The 25,246-nt window shown below is 40.5% G+C and overlaps 1 protein-coding gene across 2 annotated transcripts in view; it reads left to right on the plus strand.

Moving 5' to 3' along the window:
* The window catches only part of TTC28 (tetratricopeptide repeat domain 28), an 866,848-nt gene that overhangs the window by 64,965 nt on the left and 776,637 nt on the right, over positions 1–25,246 (plus strand). For both annotated transcript variants that reach the window (XM_082244143.1, XM_082244144.1), the window contains exon 2: positions 17,504–17,782. In XM_082244143.1, the coding sequence (XP_082100269.1) occupies positions 17,504–17,782 (279 nt within the window). The remainder of the gene's footprint in view (positions 1–17,503; positions 17,783–25,246) is intronic.

The following is a 25,246-nucleotide window of genomic DNA, read 5'->3' on the forward strand; positions in this document are numbered from 1 at the left end:
TAATTTTTGGGCAGTGTATGTGACTATTGCTCAGAAATTACATTAGTTTTAAAACTGAATGTTAAAAGCAAAAGACAATTTTCGAACAACATTTGTCCATTCATCGAATGTTCAAAGAATGTTCACACGAATGTTCCTACGAACATTCTCGTCCAAAAATCTATGTATGGCCAGCATAAGAGGCTGTGTGAATTGGCCCCTCATGTGCTGCCAAGAAGCATACTGATAGGAAAAGAACGCACAATGAGATGAGCTCATCGCTGTGCTGCTTCTCCTTTCACTGTCCGGTAACAGGCTGGGACAGGTTAAGAATGACCTGGGTTCAGAAGAGAGTGGGTTGAATGATGCTGGCCATCATACTGAAAACATCTAATGGTAAAAAATAAGAAAAATAATTAAAAAAAAAAAAAAATGGATAACCTGGGAAATCTCTGGATTTAGGCTCCATTCACATCTGGGCGTCCCAGATCGTGGGTGGAATCATCGCAACTCTGCTCGCGGTCCCGAATCACCGCAAATCTGGGCACACGCTTTCCATCCCCGTCACTTCCCATAAAGCCCCATTCCAATAAAGCCCCACTTGAATTTGCAGCGATTGTCGCCCAAAATATTGCGGTAAAATCCCGCAAACAGAATCACGGGATGTCTGTCATCCAAAATATGTTTCGGAACTTCTTTTGTGCCTCATATGTCCCGCGACTCTTTACTCTTATTTATGGAGTTATTTTTGGCTGGCATTTTAAACTGGGTTTTCTGTTTTTTTTTTTAATCTTTCTTTGGGTTATTTATTATTTTTTTTTTATTTATGGGATCATTTTTGGCTGGAGTCTTGCTTTAATATCTTGAAAACTTTATCATTTTTATTTACCTAATAACCCTATATTGACTGTTAATATTTAATGAATAAAGCCAACTTTTTACTGGTATTTAGTTTATTTTTAAGAATGCATTTGCTTCAGAATATTTTATGTTTTTAGAAAATTGAACAAAAAAGGAGGTTGAAAGTGATATGTTATAAATAAAAATGTTGCTTCGTTAACTATTAGGCAGGGCAATGGTCTTAGTCATTTCTGATGTAATTCTACAATAAGTTAAGTAAATTCCAAAAAATGTATCTTTCAGATATCTTTAGTAAATTTATAAAAAAAAAATTTGTGCTACATGCGTACCTATGTGCTCAGTAGACTCAGGCGATGGAAGAGCTACGGGACTAAAAAAAATACTTGCCCATTTGATAATTTTCCCTTCAGTCAGCCAGCAGTTATCACCTGCAGTCATAAGGTCTACATAGACATTATGACCATCACAAAACTGGCAACATCGGGTGATGATCATGTAACACCTAAGGGTAGTAACAAATACCGCAAATTCAATTACAGTGCAGGATAAGGAGCAAAAGAACAACCGCTAATATTCACAGATAGATGTAATCGTTTTAGTGACCACTCTCCACGCCATGCGGCTCTGCCGTTAGTCCCTTGGTGCCCATATTATGACTGATAACATAAAATAATAGTTTCTCGTAAAGTCAATCCTGTCTGCCTGTATCTCTTCTATAAACAATGATAGGTTCTGTCTACTGATTACTTTTTTTAACCAGAGAAAAGAAGGCAATCAGCATTGCTTTTTTTTTTTCAGACTACCATCAGAACAATTGCTTTGTAAGAATTTTAGCTGCACATATCTAATCGATTTGAAGAGATAAGAAATTGTAATCCTCATATCTAATAGTGTCTATTTTATGTATGTCTTCATCTCCAGCGTGTAAAGTTATTACACTGAGATTAGCTGATAAATTTAAGTATCTATTTAGCAAGAATCTCAGTGGACTCAAATGCACATAATCTGTTTTAGCAGTCCATTTTAAAGTTGATTATATCATTGTGTAAACTACTTACATAGATAAGACTGTTTTCTCTGAAAAGAGGTTATTAGGAAATGTTGTTTGCAGACAGGGTTCCAGAGGGGATAGTATGCCATTGCCCTGACCACTTCTAAAATAATGGCAAGTCTGTTGTGAATGATAGTTTTCTGCGTGTGCTTTTCTTTACTGGGTGTCCTGTTGCAATCAATGGATATTGCACAAGCAGTGTAGGACAACCCCATTTCCTATAGAGGTCCAAAAGACCAAGAGGCCAGCAGGAGAGCCGTCCGTTCTTCTGCTGTTCACATTAGAGCACATACTTAAAGAGTATTTCCACTTTTGCAGTCAAATTTGACAAAACCTTGCTATATGTTTGTTAAACTGATTGCAAAGACTCACCTTTATTTTAGTTAAAAATAACAAACATGTTATACTTACCTGCTCTGTGTAATGGTTTTGCACAAAGCAGCCCAGATCCTCCTCTTCTTGGGTCCCACTTTGGCGTTCCTGGCTCCTCCCTCTTATTGAGTGCCCCCACAGCAAGCAACTTGTTATGGGGGCACCCGAGCTGAGCTACAGCTCCCTTTGTCCATTCAGACACAGAGCCGCGGCCTGGCCCACTGAAGACCAAGAACTGAGCGATCAATAGTGTTAATTGCACTATCGTTAAGTACCTAAATTATTTGTGTTGATAGCATTTTTCTGTTAATAGCCTCATGTTTCCTACTGCACAGCAGCATTCTGTACTGGATAAAGGAAGGCTACTACCATGAACTGATCAGGATCGCCTGCAGTGCACATGTGCTGACAATGAACACTCTTACAAGCAGAGAAATCAGGGCCAGCAGAAGGATGAGCTTTGTGGTGTGCTGCTGCTCCATCAATGTTGAATCTCACATAGTAGGGTTTACAATGTCATTACCATCCTTGTTCTTTAGTGCAGAACCATTTTAGGGTCATTCCTGATGGGGATAGTTGCTGGTCTGCATTCCCTGCCACTCATACTTGTTTACTGAGGGATATTTACAGGATTATAAGAGGAGCCCATGATTGTTGGGTGGTTGGGAATAAATTGAAGCAGACCTCCATTTTACACATGAAGCTTGCACAGAAGACAACATGTACAGTGCCTTGAAAAAGTATTCATACCCCTCGAAATGTTCCACATTTTGTCATGTTAAAGCCAAAATCCTAAATGTATTTTATTGGGATTTTCTGTGATAGACCAACACAAAGTGGCACATAATTGGGAAATGGAAGAAAAAGGAGAAATGGTTTTCAACATTTTTACAAATAAATATGTGAAAAGTGTGACGTGCATTTGTATTCAGCCCCCCTGAGTCAATACTTTGTAGAACCATCTTTCCCTGCAATTACAGCTGTAAGTCTTTTTTGGTATGTCTCTACCACCTTTGCAAATGTGGAGAGGTACATTTTTACCCAAAATAGCTCAAGCACAGTCAGATTGGCTGGAGAGTGTTTGTAAACAGCAATTTTCAAGTCTTGCCTCAGATTCTCAATTGGATTTAGGTCTGGACTTTGACTGGGCCATTCTAGCACATGAATATGCTTTGATCTAAACCATTCCATTGTAACTCTGGCTGTATGTTTAGGGTTGTTGTCCCGCTGGAAGGTGAACCTCCACCCCAGTCTCAAGTCTTTTGCAGACTCTAGTAGGTTTTCTTCTAAGATTGCCCTGTATTTGGCTCAATCTATCCTCCCATCAACTCTGACCAGCCAACCTGTCCCTGCTGAAGAAAAGCATCCCCACAACATGATGCTGCCACCACCATGTTTCACAGCGGGGATTGTGTGTTCAGGGTGATGTGCAGTGTTAGTTTTCTGCCACACATAGCATTTTGCTTTTTGGCCAAAAAGTTTAATTTTGGTCCCCCACATGGCTTCTTGCGAACTGCAATCGGGACTTCTTATGGCTTTCTTTCAACAATGGCTTTCTTTTTGCCACTCTTCCATAAAGGACAGATTTGTGGAGGGCACGACTAATATTTTTCCTGTGGACAAATTCTCCCACTTGAGCTGTTGATTACTGCAGGTCCTTCAGAGTTACCATGGACCTCTTGGCTGCTTCTCTGATTAATGCATTCCTTGCCCGGCCTGTCAGTTTAGGCGGATGGCCATGTCTTAGTAGGTTTGCAGTTGTGCCATACTCTTTCCATTTTCGGATGATGGATTGAACAGTGCTCTGTGAGATCCCTGACCTGTCTGGTGTGTTCCTTGGCCTTTATGATGCTGTTTGTTCACTAAAGTTCTCTAACAAACCTCTGAAGGCTTCACAGAATGGCTGTATTTATACTGAGATTAAATTACACATAAGTGGACTCTATTTACTACTTAGGTGACTTCTGAAGGCAATTGGTTCACTAGATTTTAGTTAGGGGCATCAGAGTAAAGGGGGCTAAATACAAATGCACGCCACACTTTTAAGATATTTATTTGTAAAAAAATGTAAAAACTATTTATCCTTTTCCTTCCACTTTACCATTATTTGCCACTTTGTGTTTGTCTATCACATAAAATCCCCAAAAAATTAATTAAAATTTTTGGTTATGACATGACAAAATGTGGAAAATTTCAAGGGGTATGAATATTTTTCAAGGCACTGTATGTGAACTCAGAGCTAGGTTATACCTTCCATATGGGGAAACGTCTTAACTAATCCCTATGGAGAGGAGAAGGAAGCCACGGCACTCCTCAGTTGGTAAGTACAGTATATTTTTGATGTGTAGACATGCATCTTCCCAGGGGAGGTTTATCATAGGAAACTTTACACGAGTATGAGCTGCAGAAGTAACTGAAAAGTAACAGATGCCTCTATAGATGTTTAATGTTATGTTATTGGAGATGTACAGTAAACTTTTTATCTTGTTAATAATGCAATTCCAGCCTGGACTGTAGTTATTTCTTCAAGGGACAATTCTCTGGATCACAAATCTGTGTGCGTTGAAAAAGGGACAAATGTTTGTGAAGAGTGTGGGATTATAATCTGGTTAGGCCAGGCTGGGCCTTACCTAGAGTTCCCAAGAGACTGATGTTGTCTCTCTGTTACCACCCTTAGAGAAGTGATAGCTCTGGGGAGCCCTACAGTGGTGATCAAAAGTTTGGGTCCAAAAAGAGAGAGAGAGGGCCAAGCGCCGATCTAAGTGTAGCAATGCAGGTTTTATTATCACATAAAAAGAGTGTTACTCACAAGAGGTGCATAAAAGCAGGCATCTAAAAACAGTAGGGAGTCTCTGTGGTCACATCCAGGGTGTCCTTTCCGGTTCGGCTGCAGCGCTGGTGCTGTGGAGAGCGAGCGGCGATCTCCTGTTGTGAGGCACGGGATGTGCTGATCCTCAGCCGTGGTGGTGCAGCGTGGGTCTGCCGGTCGGAGGGCTATGACATCTTAGATGCCTGCTTTTATGCACCTCTTGTGAGTAACACTCTTTTTATGTGATATTAAAACCTGCATTGCTACACTTAGATCGGCGCTTGGCCCTCTCTCTCTCTCTTTTTGGATTCACACAGGGTTGCTTCACCCTCTACAAGCCTGCAGCCTTTGAAGTGTTCAAGCAATTCCACTGGACTATATCATTTGCCCACAATGTAGACTACTGTAGCAGCCCGTACAGTCCGATTGCGCCAATCTCTCCCCCCTCTCCTTATCAAAAGTTTCGGCACTCCAGGTAAAAATTTGTATTAATGTGCAAGAAGCCAAGGAAAGATGGAAAAATCTCCAAAAGGCATCAAATTACAGATTAGACATTCTTATAATATGTCAACAAAAGTTAGATTTTATTTCCATCACTGACACTTTCAAAATTACAGAAAACAAAAAAATGCCGCCTGCAAAAGTTTGGGCACCCTGCAGAATTTATAGCATGCACTGCCCCCTTTGCAAGGCTGAGACCTGCCAGTGTCATGGATTGTTCTCAATCATCATCTGGGAAGACCAGGTGATGTCAATCTCAAAGGTTTATATGCCCAGACTCATCTGACCTTGCCCCAACAATCAGCACCATGGGATCTTCTAAGCAGTTGTCTAGAAAACTGAAACTGAAAACAGTTGACGCTCACAAAGCTGGAGAAGGCTATAAGAAGATAGCAAAGCGTTTTCAGATGTCAATGACCTCTGTTCGGAATGTAATTAAGAAATGGCAGTCATCAGAAACAGTGGAAGTTAAAGCAAGATCTGGAAGACCAAGAAAAATATCAGACAGAACAGCTTGCAGGATTGTGAGAAAAACAATTCAAAACCCACGTTTGACTGCACGATCCCTCCAGAAAGATCTGGCAGACACTTGAGTTGTGGTGCACTATTCCACTATAAAGAGATACTTGTACAAATATGGTCTTTATGAAAGAGTCATCAGAAGAAAACCTCTTCTACGTCCTCACCACAAAAATCAGCGTTAGAACTTTGCAAATGAACATATAGACAAGCCTGATGCATTTTGGAAACAAGTTCTGTGGACCGATAAAGTTAAAATTGAACTTTTTGGCCGGACTGAGCAAAGGTACGTTTGGAGAAGAAGGGGCACAGAATTTAATGAAAAGAACCTCTGTCCAACTGTTAAGCATGGGGGTAGATCAATCATGCTTTGGGGTTGTATTGCAGGCAGTGGCACAGGGAACATCTCACGAGTAGAAGGAAAAATGGATTCAATAAAATTTCAGCAAATTTTGGATGGTAAATTGATGCCATCTGTGAAAAAGCTGACGTTAAAGAGAGGATGGCTTCTACAAATGGATAATGATCCTAAACACACCTCAAAATCCATGGGGGATTACATCAAGAGGCGTAAACTGAAGGTTTTGCCATGGCCTTCACAATCTCCTGACCTCAACATAATTGAAAATCTATGGATAGACCTTAAAAGAGCAGTGCATGACAGACAGCCCAGAAATCTCAAAAAACTGGAAGACTTTTGTAAGGAAGAATGGGCAAAGATACCTCAAACAAGAATTGAAAGACTCTTGGCTGGCTACAAAAAACATATACAAGCTGTGATACTTGCCAAAGGGGGTAGTACAAGATATTAACTCTGCAGGGTGCCCAAAACGCCATTTTTTTTGTTTTCTGTTATTTTAAAAATGTAAATGATGGAAATAAAATCTAACTTTTGTTGACATATTATAAGAATGTCTAATCTGTAATTTGGTGCCTTTTGGAGATTTTTCCATCTTTCTTGGCTTCTTTATGCACATTAATACAAATTTTTACCTGGGGTGCCCAAACTTTTGATCACCACTGTACATATAAGATTACAGTCAAGCCATGCTTACCGCCCTAATGTACGCAAAGGGCTTTCTGTGTGTCCTGCCACATTTCAGAAGGCTTAATAGTCATTCGTGTATATTCCTTAACCTAAATTCACTAAAAAATACACTGACACATCAGCTTTTGCATGGGCAACCTAACGCTATTTTGCCTTTTGTTTAAACCACTATTTAATTGGGCAGCTGACCATTTATAAAAGAAACATTTCTGGACATAGTTTGGTACAGAGAACAGAGTACCAGTAAAGACCAGTCCATGCGCTTCTTTTCTAAGCAGGAAACATACAAGGTATATGAAACATGCAAATATGTCTGCCACCATGTAAATCCACAGATAAAGCTGTAAACATGAGCATTTATTTTAAAATCATCAAAATACATTGAGATGGTTGTTTGATTGCATGTCATTTATATTCATCATTACACAAATAATTGGCAAGACACATTGCAGGAAATTGCCTACAGAGTGAAATGTAAAAGTCCTCAATGCAAAATAAAAATGATAGCATTCGTCTCTCTTGAAGCAAGAAATGAGCATGGGGTACAGCTGAAAGATAATACAGTAAATGCAATCTGTGCAGAACGGTTGTATTGAGTCTGAAGCACAATGTACATACATTATATCTCCTGAAGGATCACTAGCTAAAGCTCTTTTTCTTTTTTTTTTTTAAAGTAACTTGCTCATTTTTTCAACTATTTAGTCACTTGAGCACAGAGAAAATGCAGTTTTAGAATAGATTACATACATATAAAGATGGGTGTGATTTAAATGGAATACATTCCATGGCAATATACAGTAGGCTAGAATTGGGTAAGTCACTTCTTTTCAACAAAGGAAAACCGATCCTTTAGAAATATTCACTTTGCCTAATGGAAATTGCTACTGTCATCTAAAAATGATTGCATGTTAGATTTGACACCATAATAGCCTTAAATTGCAAGCCAGAAATGGACAATAAATAGGACTGAGTACATTAAGATGGCCCCAGATGCAGCTTTAGATATTCTGCTTGGCGTGACTACATGCAATGCTTGTATGAGTACAGGGCATTATCAGTGGTATTTGATATAAATTATTTTCTCTAAATATGGCTTTGCATATTATACTATTTTAAGTATATTATATTAGGTTACTGATAATGATTAAAATTTGGGCTGTGGCCCCCTAAAACATTGGTGCTAGTAAATATTCAAAGCATTCCACTATTTTGAGTTGGTTTTCCTTCCCTGTTGTCTGATACTGGTACAAGATATGAATGAAGGCATGCTTTGACATCTGTTTATTAGGACCCATCTGCTTTGGGTTGTACTCACTCAGCAGGCTCCCCAACTGTTACTCATTCTATACTTTGGCCTGTGATGCACTGGACAAAACAGCACAGGATGGTGCAGACAAGGCTCAGATGGCCCATCAAAAGAACATTGACACAAACCTTACAGAAGTGGCCACCCTTCCTTAGTCATTTTTCCTGTATGCAAATTAAAAAATAGATACTTTCTAGTCCATGGAGTTCAGATATATCTACTTCCAGCCCAAAGTTCTTCCTTGGATCCACATTCTGTGATGTGCCTGTACATGCACAGGGTTTAGTGAGCTTTCATGCATATGTGCAGATATCATACATTATAGGTCATCCTCGTCTATGCAAGGATGGTGGAAGTGAAAAGGTATTTATTGTTATTTTTTTTTTATTTTTTTTACAATTGCTTAAAGCATAGTTTCACTCGTTTTTAAGTTTATTAAAGTGTCTATTAATAAACACACAATCGCCTGTCCCATGATCCAGCGATGCCTCTCCGCGGCATCACCAGTGTTGGCACACAGCTGTGACAGCTTGCAGGTTCACAGCCAGGTGTGCACTGCACACTGCGCATTCATGAGTAGTGCTGTGCCTCCTTAGTGGCTGGGCAATCTTCTGGGACCTGTGACATGCCCCAGAGATTGCAGGGAGGGAGGGCGGCCAGAGTGGAAGTGGAAGCGGGTACCTGTCAAAACTAGGTACCCCCCGCAAAAAAAAAAACAAATGACATGCCAAATGTGGCATGTAAGGAGGGGGGAGTGCTTAAAGTGGAAGTTCCGCTTTCGGTGCAACTCTGCTTTAAGAGGGAGGGAAGAGAGGAACTGCTTTTCAGGGGCAAAAGTCTGCTTTAAGCATGTTTACTCAGGTACAAGTTTCATACAACACAGAGATCAATCCAGGCCAACATCGGTATGTGTATGACAGCATGCACTGGCAATATTTGGTTGTTCATAGTAAAGAAACATCAAGACCACCTTCACACTCTGCGTTATTGTATGTCAAGGTGCACTGTGTTAAGGCAAAGCGATTGAATGGACTTGCAGCACACCTTAGTACACTATCAGATGTGAACCTTTTGTAATGTGGTGCATTGCAAAGCACAGCATGCGAGTTGTGTTGAGTTGCAGTGTAGGTGCAATGGCCACTGCTGTACCGGTGCTTTGGAATACCGTACCACACCACAGTACATGCACCTATGTAAAGGGGGTCTTAGTGCATGCTCAGACAATTGAAATAATAAATTCATCAAACCAATATAAATAATGAATAATAAAGTTCAAATTCATAAAGTCTGTGCTATTAATAATTATTTTTTGTTTAATGTCTTTAAAAAGTCATCTTTAAGCCGTAGTCCAGGGACCTTGCTAGACTAAATTTAATTTATATAGGACACACTTCATGTAGTCAATAAATCTCCCTAAAGAAGCTACTGTATAGGAGGCAAAACACGTTGGAGTATCTACTTGAAAGCTAACATTAATCACAAGGACTACTACTATGTTGGATAATTTAATGTTGTGATTCTTATTTTATGCAATCAATAAATTATTATCTTTTTAACCTCATTTGTTCATTTTTTGATACCAGAGCCGAAAAACTTGCAAATGTGACAGGGGACATTTACATAGATAATCTGGGTATTGATTATCATCAGTGCAGCCCCATCAGTGCTAATCAGTGCCCATTAGTCCTGCCTATCAGTGCCCATCAGTGCTGCCAATCAATGCCACCTATCAGTGCCAATTAGTGCTGCCCATCAGAGCCACCTCATCAGTTCCCATCAGTGCCACCTATCAGTGCCCATCAGTGCAGCCTCATCAGTGCACATCAGTGAAGAAGAAAAATTACTTATTTGCATAATTTTACACCAAAAACTAAGAAACTTTATTTTTAAACTTTTCAAGTTTTTTTCGTTTGTTTATCAAAACATAAAAAATACAATGGTAATTAAATATCACCAAAAGCAAGCTCTATCTGTCTCAAAAAAGTGATAAATATTTCATATTAGTACGGTGTTGCATGACCGCGCAATTGTTATTCAACATGCGAAAGCTGAAAATTGGCTAGGGCAGGAAGGGGGTGAAAGTCCCAGTATTGAAGTGGTTTTCGATACAGAAAGTATCCGCCATGTCCTCACTTTCTAGTTTAATAATATTTTCCAGTTAATCCGGTAAAGCATGTACTGAGAAGTTGTCATTTTTGGAAAACAGTACATGAAAATAATTAGTGGCAAAGGTTCCTAAGTGCTGGGATTTGTTTGCAGCTTTAAATTCAGGTGTACAACCAAAAACAAATCCTTTTATGGAGTGTGGAGGATTATCTGTACAGCTGTACAATCAGTTCTGCGTTTATATAATCTCACTTAATTCATTAAAATTTCCACTGAGATTACAAAGCGTGATTAATGTTACCTAGCCTTTCCAACCATAATGATATACCATAGTGATATGTTCAGATGTTTCCTTGTCTATCATAAAGGTTGGCAAGCATTTAATTGTCTTGTAACTAACTGCTGTGCCATACAGCAAATGGTATGAATTCACAACTTTTTAAATGTGATTGCACATTCAGCTGTTTGTGTTCATTTGAATGTGAGTATGAATGCTCTAATTAGAACAAACATCAGATGCTATGTGAAATGTTCAAAACTTCCCATTATGTTTGATTTCTTTAGTGATGTTCAACTCCCCACCACTTCCCTGCTCCCATCCCATCCCACCCCCATTGGATTTGTCTTGTGTTTGCAGGAGTTACATTGCACAGTTTTGTACTATCATTAATAAGGCAGTTACAAGCATTTACTACTTTTCTACTGTTTTAGATATATTGGAAAATGTTAGCGATTGATAAGTGATCTTTTCCTTTACTCCAAACACAAAATTATCCTGTCATTGCATTTGCACTGACACTTATCTACATACATACTCTCTGGTGCTGTGATCATAACAGACTAGCTGGTCATGGACATGGGAAAATGATGTGACTTGGCTTCACCCCTTACAGCAATGCTCAGGTGTGCAAACATTTCTGTTTAGTACCCGTTTACATCAATGAGTTGCATTAGTGTGTGTTTAACATGCAGTCTCTGTGTTTAACGTGCAGTCTTTGTGTTTTTTGAGTTAAGTAGACCATTTAATTTAATAGGAACGCCACTTTAGCACTAGGGATGAGCTGGGGCATGTTTGGACAAGGATCCAAACTCATATGTGCAAACCTATCAGGAAGCTGTCACCTGTAAGGGCCAATCATCTGTGGCTGGGGAATTCCTCACCCCGCAGTCATGTGCATGCAAGGGACGTAAATATGTGCAGCTATGGGGCAAGGAATGCCCCGGCCACAGATGATTGATGACAACTTTCTGATGGGCTCAAACATGTTGGTTCAGGTCCTAGTCTGAACATGACAAAGATCATCACTGCTTACACACATAGAACCATACAGTGCCGGGACAAGGTCATCTAGAGCCCAGCACTAATCTGCATGCTTACCCCCTAAGCATAAATTCCTCCTCCTCCCAATACAAATCCACTGCCCTGCTAAAAACCCCCATCTTAGCACAAATCTTTGCACCCCATTCCCCCCCCCCAAAAAAAAAAAACATATTCACCCTTCCAAGCACAAATCCTCTACCCTTAAAATGTCTTCTCTTAGTACATGTCTTCTCCCCCACTTCATATCCTCCACCTCCCAGGACATAAAGCACCCAAATCCCCCCACCTAGCACAAATCTCCTTCCCCCATCCCCTTCCCAATACAAATTCCCTTAAATCATCACTCTTAGAACTCCCCCAAATTTCCCATCTTAGTACAATACTTATTCCCTGCAGCCCCCCAAATTTCCCCTTCCTACACAAATGTCTTCCCCCCAATTCCCTTGTGACGCTTCACATTATACAAACTACCATAGTGCCCAGGGTAGCTTCCCCCCTGCCCACCCCTTGTCCCAGCCCTGGAACCATACACTTAACCTTTTATTAAGTAAGTGCAGCACAATGCACATGTGGTTTACAATTATATTGCAATGTGCTTCTTAGGTGCATTAGGGTACAAGTAATTGTAAAGGTTAGTTTTTTTTTTTAAATACCAAAAATTTTATACTTACCTGCTCTGTACAAAGGTTTTGCACAGAGCAGCTCTGATCCTCCTCTTCTGGGGTGCCCGGTGTCACTTCTGGCTCCTACTCTTCATCGGGTGCCCCCATAGAGAGCCGCTTTTCGTGCGGGCACACCCGAGTCCTGCTGCTACATCCATTGACACTGACAGCAGGACTCCGCCCCCCTCTCATGTCACTGGATTTTATTGACAGCAGCGGGAGCCAAAGGCTATCAATAGGAGAGGAGCTTTGACTGCCTCTAAACTCTGCTACTCCTAAACTCCTAAACTCGGGTAAAAGACTGTGTACATTAACACTTAAGCTTTTATTGAGTTGAGTTCAGGGGCTTTAGCAAAAAAAAAAAAAAAAAAAAAAAAAAAAAAAGCTTCTAAACTCAAGTTTAAGCAGCAGCGGTGTATATGAGGCCTAGGCCTAGCCCTAGGCTAAGTTCCAAGCATGGGTTTCTGAGCAGTTAGAACTGGCTGATCTGAAGTGATCAGGTAAGGATTTAAAAAGTATTTAACTGCTGTCTTCCTTTAGAAAGGTAAGTGGAATTTCTTGAACCTCTATAGCAGGCATCACTAAATGGCGGCCCGCGGGCCAAGTCTGGACCCAATCAATGTTCCGTCCGGCCCCGCAGAGGTCACGCCATTTAGGATCTGTTTATTTTCCCACTGCAGCACTGTCTTTACAGAGCTGACATCGGAGGAGCAGCGCAGTGATTCACGGAGGACGGGGGCTGGTACAGTTAACTGATTGGTTGCTAGAACTGCCCTGTATTCTAGCAACTAATCAGTTACCTGGGGCAGGTCCCGTCCTCCGTCCATCCCTTTGCTGCACTTCTGATGTCAGCTGCTGTGCCTCCGATGTCAGCCACGCTGCCCTGTGTAAGGTAGGACAGGGAAGAGGGCACTGCTAATGTAAAGGGGGAAAGAGGGGTGTTATCAAAGAGGCAGGGCAGAAATGTAAAGGAGTGATATGAAGGGGGATGGGGTTCTACAAAGGGGGTGAGGATTTGATGTGAAGGGGGGCTGGAGACTGCAGTGTGAAGGGGGGTTTTAAAAAAAGGGGACGAGCAAAGGAATCCCGGGGGGTGCTATAAAGGGGGTGAGGACAGGAATGTTAATGGGGGGCTGGGGACTGCAGTGTGAAGGAGGGGCGCAATAAAACGGGGGAGGACAGTTATGTGAAAAGGGTGCGATAAAATGGGGGAGGACAGTTATGTGAAGGGGGTGTTGTAAAGGGGGTAATGACAGTTATGTGAAGAGGGTGCTATAAAATGAGGGAGGACAGTTATGTGAAGGGGGTGCTGTAAAGGGGGCAATGACAGTTATGTGAAGGGGGGTGCTATAAAGGGGGTGAGGACAGTTATGTGAAGGGGCTGCTATAAAGGGGGTGAGGACAGTTATGTGAAGGAGGGTGCTATAAAGGGGGTGAGGACAGTTATGTGAAGGGGGTGATATAAAGGGATTGAGGACAGTTATGTGAAGTGGGGTGAGGACAGTTATGTGAAGGTGTGCTATAAAGGGGTTGAGGACAGTTATGTTAAGGGGGGTGCTATAAAGGGGGTAAGGACAGTTATGTGAAGGGGGTGCTATAAAGGGGGTAAGGACAGTTATGTGAAGGGGGTGATATAAATGGGTTGAGGACAGTTATGTTAAGGAGGTGATATAAAGGGGTTGAGGACAGTTATGTGAAGGGGGTGAGGACAGTTATGTGAAGGGGGGTGGTATAAAGGGGGTGAGGACAGTTATGTGAAGGGGGTGCTATAAAGGGGGCGAGGACAGTTATGTGAACGGGGGTGCTATGAAGGGGGTGAGGACAGTTATGTGAACGGGGGTGCTATGAAGGGGGTGAGGTCAGTTATATGAAGGGGGCTGCTTTAAAGGGGGTGAGGACAGTTAGGTGAAGAGGGGTGCTATGAAGGGGTGAGGACAGTTGTGTGAAGGGGGTGCTATAAAGGGATGGGTCAGTTATGTGAAGGGGGTGCTATGAAGAGGGAGGACAGTTATGTGAAGGGGGGTGCTATAAAGAGGATGAGGACAGGAATGTGAAGGGGGTGCTGTACAGGGGGTGAGGACAGGAATGTGATGGGGGGCTGGGGACTGCAATGTGAAGGAGGGGTACTATAAAGGGGGCGAAAACAGGAATGTGAAGGGTGGGTGATATGAAAGGGGCTTGGAATTGCAATTTAAAGTAGGGGTGATATAAAGGGGGGCCGCAGACAAAAATGTGAAGGGCTGAGGACTGTAATGTGAAGGGGGAATGATGTGCAGGGGGACTGAGAACACTGATGTAATAAAAAGGATTGTGATGTGAAGGATCGTAGACTAGGTTCACATTATTGCGTAACGCGTGTAGGCGGCCGATTTATTTCAGTGGGCTGCCTTGTAAGCAGAAACGCAGAAAAATAAGTCCCTGACCTTTTTTTTGTTTTTCTTTTTAATTGTGCTGTACCAAGCTGCGTGGTACTGTGGCACCATGTGATGTGGCACTCGTAAAGACGCGCCATGTTTGCGTATTGTGCAGGGGTGCCATTGAGAGCCAAACATATGATTCGGACCTCGGTTGGAAGAAAATTTTACCTACTGGACCTTCATGAATTTTAATTCATTACCCCTGCTCTATAGCTATGAGAGTATCTATAATCACCTAACAGACAATCCTCTTATCACCTGCTTCTATTGTTCTGTATGATTATTTCCCCTTAGGAATATAAAAATTATAAAAAACAGAAGTAACGAAGACTCCAACAATGTGAAGCAGTTACGTTTAGACACTGACCAGGTCTCATCTATTTTCAATGGGAAAATGAAAGAGGAATGTGATTGTTGATGTTTGCATCGGCTTCAATTTTCTTCAAATTCTTGAATTTTTACATCAGCTAATAAGTGTATTCATACATTTCCATTTAATGAAACAGTCTTTGGAAATGTTTAGACATTTTAAGAACCAAAGATGACAAACTATCTATTCATGGAAAATATTGAAAGCCTGTATTTTTCAAGAGTTCAGTCAGAATTTGCTTTGCCTGCTTGGCTTGTTTTGCTCACGCACAGGAAAATATACTATTATGAGGTTATATTTAAAGTTAAGTAGTAGTTATGTCAAACCAATGATGACATACACCTTTGGTGTGCTGCCTGTTTCCTAATGAAGGCACTGGATTTATTTGGTGCTAGTAAAACAGTCTGGAAAGTTGGACATTAACTATTAACTGTGATGGTCACTATTATTATTTTTTTCTTTTTTCACTGCTTGTGGTGATAGAAACTCTTTTTATTAGCTACAAAGATGCAAAATATTTTTACTAAGAATATGGCAAAAATCATCTTTGATGCCATTGCTCAATGGAACACCATAAGCCACGATACCTTTATTCATTTCATTTGCACGATAACAGCGTTTACGTGTTTCCCAATCTATCACTGGATTTTCATGATGATGAAAAATATTCTGTGATTAAAAAGATAGTATATATTGCATGTATTTTATATTTACTGTGTTCAGGACTATAATATAATTTCCGTTTGCGACTAGCAGGTGTTTAATGTATTGTAAGAGAACCTCCTTAGCCCCATGACTTCTTACTACTGTGTTGTGAATAGATTGTGTTGTGACTATCCTCAATAGCTGAATGTCAGATTACATAAAAAAACACATTAGTAAATAAATGAAGAGACATACATTATATCCATTTCATAGCAAAGGTGGTCTTAGACCGCATTCACACTGAAGCGGCACGACTCTTGCACGACTTCGGGAGCGACCTGTGAAGTCCCATGCACCACGACTTCGGCCCAACTTGCACGGACTTCACATAATGGAAGTCAATGCAAGTCGCCTCCAGGTTGCCCCGAAGTAGTACAGGACCCTTTTTCTAAGTCGGAGCGACTTGTGTCGCTCCTATTAGAACGAGTCCTGTACCAGTCAATGGACCGCGACTTGTCAGGCTGACAAGTCGCCTGACAAGTCACAACAGTGTGAATAGAGCCTAAGTCTGGATTTTTTTATCTGCTGGAGCAGTAAAAGTTCAGAAGGTCCGGCATTCTTCACCAACCCAGTAATATGGAAATACTCTGTATTAAGTGTTTATGTTCAAAATAAAGATGTGGAGAGGGATTAGAGCACTTGTCAATTTTTATTGTGATCTGTGTCCCTGTTAAGGAGATTCACCCTCTCTGTTTGTCCTGTTTAATATTATCATTGAAAGTGAGAGTAAAAGAAAATCCTGAATTTTGGGTTGTCCCCAGAAAAGTAATAGAGGGGGAATCTTCCAATAGAGACACTAGTTCTGGTGACCTGGGGGTCCCCAAGGAATTACCTTAATTTGCATGGATTTCCTCTCACTTCCTGTTTGGCTATGGGTTAAGAATTGAAGGAAAATCTCCACAATGGAAAACAGATGGTATAAAAAAAAAATCTGACAGGGGTTATACCCTTCCCTTGCTCTACTTTAATTGCATAAAAAATTAAAATAAAACAATTATTTATTGTTTTACTTCAATAGTGTACTTTCAACCACAATATCCTGTTCTGCTGCATTTATGCATGTATTGTAGATATTATTTGGGTCTATGTATTTATTATTCCTATATTGTATTCTATTGCTCCCACTGCCCCAGGAGCAAAGAGTGCAACCCCTTGTGAGATCCAGGTAAGTCTAATAGGAGCTTACACAGGGCTGAAGACTCTACCCCCCCCTCCCCCAGATGTGCTAGGTACCTGAGTGGCCAAGCACCAAAGGTTTCATGGAAGTGAAGGGGAGTAAAGTCCCATGTTCCCACCTCCTCTTTGAATGGAGTGTTGGAGTAATGAAGGTTAGAGTATAGGTTGATGGTAGAGCTGTTGCTTGCATAGTTGAAAGACAGGTATATTTTAAAATAAAAATACAGCAAATTCCACCATAAAGTCTTATTACATTAAACATTTAAATAATAATAACTGTATATTTCGTTCCCGTTACAGGCTGCAGCCATCTCAGCCAAATCCTTTGGAGGGAAAGTGGTTGAAAGCTCACTTCTTGGTAAAGAAGAATTTATAGAGAAAGTACGCCAGAGCAATGAAGCTTGTAAAAATGGAGACTTCAAACTGGCCATTGAGCTGTACAGCGAGACTTTGCAAGTCGACCCTCAGAACTGTATTTTGTACAGCAACAGATCCGCTGCTTTCCTGAAAACTCAAAAATATGAAAAGGCTTTGGATGATGCAATCAAAGCAAGACTTCTGAATCCAAAATGGCCAAAGGTATGAGATGTTACTATTTTATTTATTTTTGATAAATGGAGGTTAAGTATCATGAAATTTTGTAGAAAGACAACATTTTCTTTCTTTTTCCTAATTGTTTAAGCCCTAAGGGAAAACATTAGCAAATTTGTTTTACCAGGATATCTTAGTACTTTAAGTGGTTCATAGAACTCTGCAGGCACAAAGATCTGTAGTCTAAGATACTGGATGTTGGAATTGGTCCAGGGGAAAATAATTGAAATCTAACCCTCAATGCAACTTGCTTTAAGCAAACGCTTTTTAACTCCAGCTTTTGATACACTTTTTTTACTAACTTTACAAGCTGGCCCAAACAAACTAAGTCCCTCACTAACATGTGAGGCCACTGGATGTGCTGTATAAACTGTATGTAGCTGAGGCTACATACAACATACAGCACAGTGTATCGGGTTCAAGCTGAATCTTCTAGTCTCATACCCGGAAACACACTAGAGTCTATCTGAGTGGCGCTCAGCCATTCATAGAAAGCGACGTATTCTAGCAAAGAATACAAAGCTTCCTCTAACTGGCTTAGTCAGATGTTGTGACATCATTAGCCAGCCTCTCAGCCAATCAGATGAAGCTTTGTATTCATTGCTAGAATTCATTGCTTCCTATGAGTGTCGCTCAGGTAGATTCTATTGTGTTCCGGGTATGAGACAGGAAAGCCTCAGCTGGAACCCAGAACACAATGCGGCCTGCTCTATGTAGCCTCAGCTACATACAGTTTATACAACACATTCAGTGGCTTCACATGTTAGTGAGCTTGGCCCAAATTAACTAATGTAAAGTGTAATAAAAGCTGGAGTTTAGCTCTAAATCAACCTGCAAAGGCATTAACACCCCCTCAACAACTACTCTTATCCAGAAAAAAAAATCTACATCAGGAAAAAGAATACTACATAGGCTTAAACTTAGGATAACTACCAGAGAAGCCCTGAAACCCAAGGTGCGTAGCATAGGTAAAAGGCCTACATGGCTGGGTTTGGAAGCCCAGGCTGTGGTAGAGAGAGGGACGTCTGTGGTTTGAAGAGAAATAGCCTTACCTTATTTGTGAAGCATAGGAAGTGGCAGTGTGTGTCTGGGTGGGGCAGGGCAGGGTGCGGCTTAGAGGGTCTGGCAGGGGGAAGTCTTGCATCCAAGTTTAGTGGAAGCAGTGTCAGCATCAGGTGAGCTTTTCTTGAGGGTCTTAGCTGTGTTTTTGTCCTGTGGGAAGAAACATGGAGGACCTTGATAATTTACTATCATTAATCAGAGCAGCAGCAAAGGCTAATGGTCGCCTCAATCCAGAGGCAACCCCAAGGGTTAGACGCTGCCATAGAAGCCCCATTAGGGACCCTCCGGCCCCATCTGCAAATTTTTCTCCCTTCCTTAATGCCTCATTCTTTAAAGAGTATCCATCATAATCAGAGACTAATAAAGATGCAAAGGAGGTGGAAGGGGGCAGGGCCAGTGGGGGGTGCTCTAGGGTAACTCTGTTTTCATGTATCTTGCTACTGGAGGCAAGTAGCTGCTTAGAATGTTTAAATCTAGTATACATACATTTTTAATTGTAATAGAACAAATTAATATTAACAGCAGATACATTAAAGATTTGTAAATGCTCGTTTTTGTGCTAATTAATATTTTGGTTAATTTTCCAAATGTGGCAAATGTTTTTCATGTCAGGAAACATTTTTTCACAATGATAAAAAGAACTATGCTGGGCTACCTATGAAATATTTTTATTTTTACCTTATCTAATTTCAGTTTTGCAGAGTTGAATGGTTCGGCTTGAGTGAAGGAGTCTTTGGTTTTCTGAGTTATGTTACTGTTATGAACTCCTAGAAGTCATGATTGGTTCTATTTAAATTAGTTGGTTAATAGTTTGATATTTTGATAAGCTGGACAATGATTTCCCTGTGTAACTATTTCAGATTATAAATAATTCCCAAGGATAAGATCGTTAGTATGTGCATATAGTTTCAACGTGAACCTAGGAGGTCAGGCATTATGAAATGAACCATACAGAACAGTTTCTATCGGTGTGATTTGCTCTTGTCAGTAAAAAAAAAAAAAAAATACCACCCTTTATAAAAAGAATAGAAATTATTGTAAAACAGTTGAACATGATTTTTCCTCAAAAAAAAAAAAAAAAAAATTATGGCTACACGCTAGATTTCAAAATTTTGCCGGAAGAAATAAAAAATATATTTAGATTTGAAAATATAGATTTTATTGCTGGTCTTTAAATTGTTTTGGCTGGATTTTTTTTTTTTTGTACCCGGTTCTCCCAGCAACTATTTCATGACAAATGCTAAATGAGACTTTGACATACAACAGACACTATCATGTCTGTTTCCTACACAGGGCTTATCAGCTGCACGCTATTACCTGCTTACTATCACATGCTCTATGGGGCTAGTTGGCAGCTTAAAGGAAACCTGTACTGAGGAAAATACAGAGACTGACTTTACTGACCTTCTAAAAAGGCTAGATGCCTGGTCGTTTCAGGTTTCTTTTAAGATGCCTGATTGTCCTGGCGACAATGTCAATTACCACCAGCAGACACTAACAGCCAAGGAGAAAAGTTGCAGAATTAGTGCAGTTCCCCCTAAATAGCTGGCACCAGAGGTGTCAGCAGTGAATTTCTCTTTCTTTGTTGAACTGGCTAACAGGATCAGTTGTGCATCCAACGCAATTCCCCTAAAGGATGAAGCTGAGACCCAAGAAATCATTATCTAACAGTTATGGCAGCTTAATGCATAACATAATGTGACCATTCCTGTTTTGGGACCCGACACCTGACATACCACAAACAGTCATGGTACAGATGAATAAAGTAGATCAGATTGCACCTTCATGTCCAACAACTTATATAATGTCTATGGCAGAATTTAGACTACAAATAGATATGAGCTAACCGTCTGAAGCAAAAGCCATTATCAAACATTGGTTCATCTAAGATATTGTTGCTATGAAGAAACTTTCGTAGATAGATATAATGTACATTTAGTAAAAAAAGAAATAGTTTTATGCGTTTTGGTGAGTGCATGAACTTTCCATCTTAGGATATTTGCACTGGCACTTTATACATATGAAACACTTACCTACTTAGTTAGTCTTTTTGTCACTTACCAGATATTATTTTTACATTGATTTAGAGGCAGGGCGATCACACATTTTAGTATTGATTTATTGCAGATGTGGGAACACATTTAGTGATTGCAGCAACTGCACCCTGTCATTTCCTAATTTCTATCAATAGGTGGCAGTGTGCTACTACCACATTTATATATATATATATATACAGTCAGGTCCATAAATTTTGGGACATCGACACAATTCTAATCTTTTTGTCTTTATACACCACCGCAATGGATTTGAAATGAAACAAACAAGATGTGCTTTAACTGCAGACTTTCAGCCTTAATTTGAGGGTATTTACATCCAAATCAGATGAACGGTGTAGGAGTTACAACAGTTTGTATATGTGCCTTCCACTTTTTAAGGGACCAAAAGTAATGGGACAGATTAACAATCATAAATAAAACTTTCACTTTTTAATACTTGGTTGCAAATCCTTTGCAGTCAATTACAGCCTGAAGTCTGGAACCCATAGACATCACCAGACGCTGGGTTTCATCCCTGGTGATGCTCTGCCAGGCCTCTACTGCAACTGTGTTCAGTTCCTGCTTGTTCTTGGGGCATTTTCCCTTAAGTTTTGTCTTCAGCAAGTGAAATGCATGCTCAATCGGATTCAGGTCAGGTGATTGTTAACCACTTCAGCCCCGGAAGGTTTTACCCCCTTAATGACCAGGCCATTTTTTTGCGATTCAGCACTGCGTTACTTTAACAGAAAATTGCGCGGTCGTGCGACGCTATGCCCAAATACAATTGATGTCCTTTTTTCCCACAAATAGAGCTTTCTTTTGATCACCTCTGCGGTTTTTAGATTTTGCGCTATAAACAAAAAAAGAGCAACACTTTTGAAAAAAAAAAGCGCCATATTTTTTACTTTCTGCTATAAAAAATTCCCAATAAATTTTTTTTAAAAAGTTAACTTTTTTATCAGTTTCTGCCAATTTGAATTCTGCTACATATTTTTGTTAAAAAAAAATCCCAAAAATTGTATTTTAATTGGTTTGCGGAAAAGTTATAGCGTTTACAAACTACGGGATAGATTTTTGGACTTTTTATTTATTTATTTTTTTATTAGTAATGGCGGCGATCATCGGTTTTTAGCGGGACTGCAACATTGCGGCGGACAGATCGGACCCCTAACTGACATTTTTGACACTTTTTGGGGACCAGTGACACTAATACAGTAATCAGTGCTAAATAATATGCACTGTTACTGTATAAATTACACTGGCAGGGAAGGGTTTAATACTGGGGGTTATCAAAGGGGTTAAATGTATGCCTAATGTGCTTAGCTGAAACTGCTGATCTCTCCCTGCCTGTCTGACAGAAGATCTGCCTGCTTTGTTTACATAAGCAGGCAGGTCTTCTCTCAGTTTCTTGGACGGTCGCGGGAGGGCAGCGGCAATCGCTGCCGCTCCTCCCACGGCCTGCCTCCCGCTGTGTCTAAGCACACATGCACTCAGTCACGTAGTACTACGTGACTGGACACAGCCGAGCCGCCCTGCCGTAGTAAAAAGGTGGCGGGCAGTCGGCGGGCAGTCAGCAAGTGGTTAAACAAAAATCCTACAATCTGGTATCGTACAAGAAAAATTTTTATGTTCGTCCCTTTGGAAAATTCCAGACAGCTGTGTACTAACGATCAGATTATCGTACAATCGCTTTTAAAGGCGGTATTTTTTGTACGATATTCTGATCATGTGTACGGGGCTTTATTAGGAAAGAGATAAAAGAAAAGGTAGCAGCTTTGCATGGTCCAATGCAAAGAAGTATTGTTAAACCACTGATCAGTGGCAAATCAGTGCAGGGGCTCCTACAAAGTGTGCCTGCCTGTAATTAGCCCCAATGCCAATGGAAATCCTGGACTAACAAAATGCTGATTTACCAGCTGATGGACATGGATTAACCTGATTTGAGAAATAATAGTTTTTATTTTTATCATGAAGGTTCACTTATTCTGTAAATATATTTTTTTTTTTTTCTGTAAATAATAATAGATTGAATAACATTCTTAATGTGGGTGTATTTACTATGTGCTCTATGGGTTTGTCAGCCGTCACAATGAAACAAATAATAACTGTCACGGTATCCTTTTTTCATGCAGAGAAAAGATTTGGCAATTTACATTCTGTGCATTTTACCAGTGCTTTTTATATACATTTTGCAAAGCATGTACAAGATTTTCCATCCATCCATTCTTCCACTGGAAATTTGACACAGAAGAAAAATGCTGTGGAAAGCAGCAGGGAGTCACACTGTAGCTCAGTTTATTAGGAAATAAGAAATGGAGAATTAGACATATCATTGCCAGGAGAGGAATAGTACATTAACATGGCACATTTGTGGTCTGCCCTAGCACGGTGAAGAGTTCATACAAAGGTGATTCCATTTTATTATACAAAGCTTAGATAAAGATTAGGTGTCAGCAGCCCCTGCTGTTTCATTGAAAGTAACCTTTCTTAGCTGAGCCTAGACTTTTCTATACCTCTTAAGGAGGTTTTCAGTGAATTTTATGAAAAAAAGGTAGTGGATTTCTCAGTTTAACCACTTGCCGACCGTCTACAGTATATTTACTGCGGCAGTCAGCCGCTCCTGGGTAAACCGACGTAGTACTAAGTCGCTCGCCCAGGAGCCTGTAGGGGGCGAGCGCGCGCTGCCGGAGGTGCGCTCCCGCAGGTGCGCTCCCGCCCCCGCTCGTTCACTGACATCCCCGCACGAGTGACCGACGGCTCCGATGTCTGCCGGCCACTCGCGATCTCCCGCAGGAGAGGGAGAAAGGCAGACGGTTGATGTAAACACAGCCATCTGTCATTCTTCCTTAGATCATGACAGAGGCTATGCGATCCTGCTATGTAGGATCGTATGTCTCTGTTATGATCTAACAAGCCATGCCCCTTGACAGTTAGAATCACGCCCCTAGGGACCACTGATCACCAATAAAGTTAACCCCTTCCCTGCCAGTGTCATTTTTACAGTAACAGTGCATATTTATAGCACTGATTACTGTAGTAATGTCACTGGTACCCCCAAAAGTGTAAAAAATGTCAGTCAGGGGTCCGATCTCTCCGCCACAATGTCGCAGTCCCGCAAAAAAAATCGCAGATCGCCGCCATTACTAGTTAAAAAAAACAATAAAAATGACATAAATCTTTCCAGTAGTTAGTAAACGCAATAACTTTTGCGATTTTTTTTTACCAAAAATATGTAGCAGAAAACAAATTGGACTAAAATGTTAACAACTTTTGATTTTTACATTTTTTTCAGAATTTCATATAAAAAATGTGAAAAATATTGTTATTTTTTCAAGATTATCGCTCTTTTTTTGTTTATAGCGCAAAAAATAAAAATTGCACAGGTGATCAAATACCACCAAAATAAAGCTCTGTTTGTGGGAAAAAAAAGGATGTCTATTTCATTTGGGTACAGCGTCGCACGATTGGGCAATTGTCCGTTACAGTCACGCAGTGCCGAATCGCAAAATAGGGTCTGGTCTTTGAGCAGGCAAATCCTCCGGGCTTAAGTGGTTAAATAACATCCCCAAAGAGAGTGTCATATATCTTATTATGGGAGGAAATCTCTGCCTGCTTATATGAATTGTGCACTGCAAAAGTAGGATGGCTTTTAAGAACCCAACTAACAACTCCAATATGATCCACCTCCTTCCATGGCACTGTAATTGTACTGTATAAAGGTGGGGGAGAGCCTCCTAAACACCAAAGTAGACAGTAACAAAGTTGGGAATTATGGCAGGAAATTTTCACCGTTGGGGCATCCGAAACATATAAGAAGCCAAAGGTTTACTTAGCCCACAGGGCTCCGCCTGGAACTGAAATATTGTGGGGATAGACAATTTAGCACAATACAGGCATCACACGTCTTGGTTCTGAGGTTAGAAGGAAGTTAGAAGAAATCTCCCAAAGAGAGGGGAATTCCCATGTTAGAGATTGTCTCCAGAACAGACAATCCCCATTAGACGTTCTTACCTCTTGTTCTGGGGACAACTCTTACATTTTGGATTTCCCATCATTTTCTTTCTAGGTGACAATAGCCAACAACAGCATTAAAAACAACGTAACTTCACAGAGGGTTCTAACTCTTCCCCACTATATCCAAAACAAACAAAAAAAGTTTTTTTTTCTGAAGATACACTTTAACAAAGTCTTTTCTGATACACAGTACAGTATAGAGGTGATGACATGTCTGTTGGTTGTGAGATGTGATAAGTAAGAGAGGAGGCTGATGGCCATTACAGGAGTAATGAGGGAGCTCTTGAACATTATTAGGTTTTTACTGACAAATCTTTCATAGATCATTTTTCTTTCTTCG

This window comes from Pelophylax lessonae (genome assembly GCF_965119305.1).
Source record: "Pelophylax lessonae genome assembly, chromosome: 1".
In the NCBI taxonomy this organism is placed as follows: Eukaryota; Metazoa; Chordata; class Amphibia; order Anura; family Ranidae; genus Pelophylax; species Pelophylax lessonae.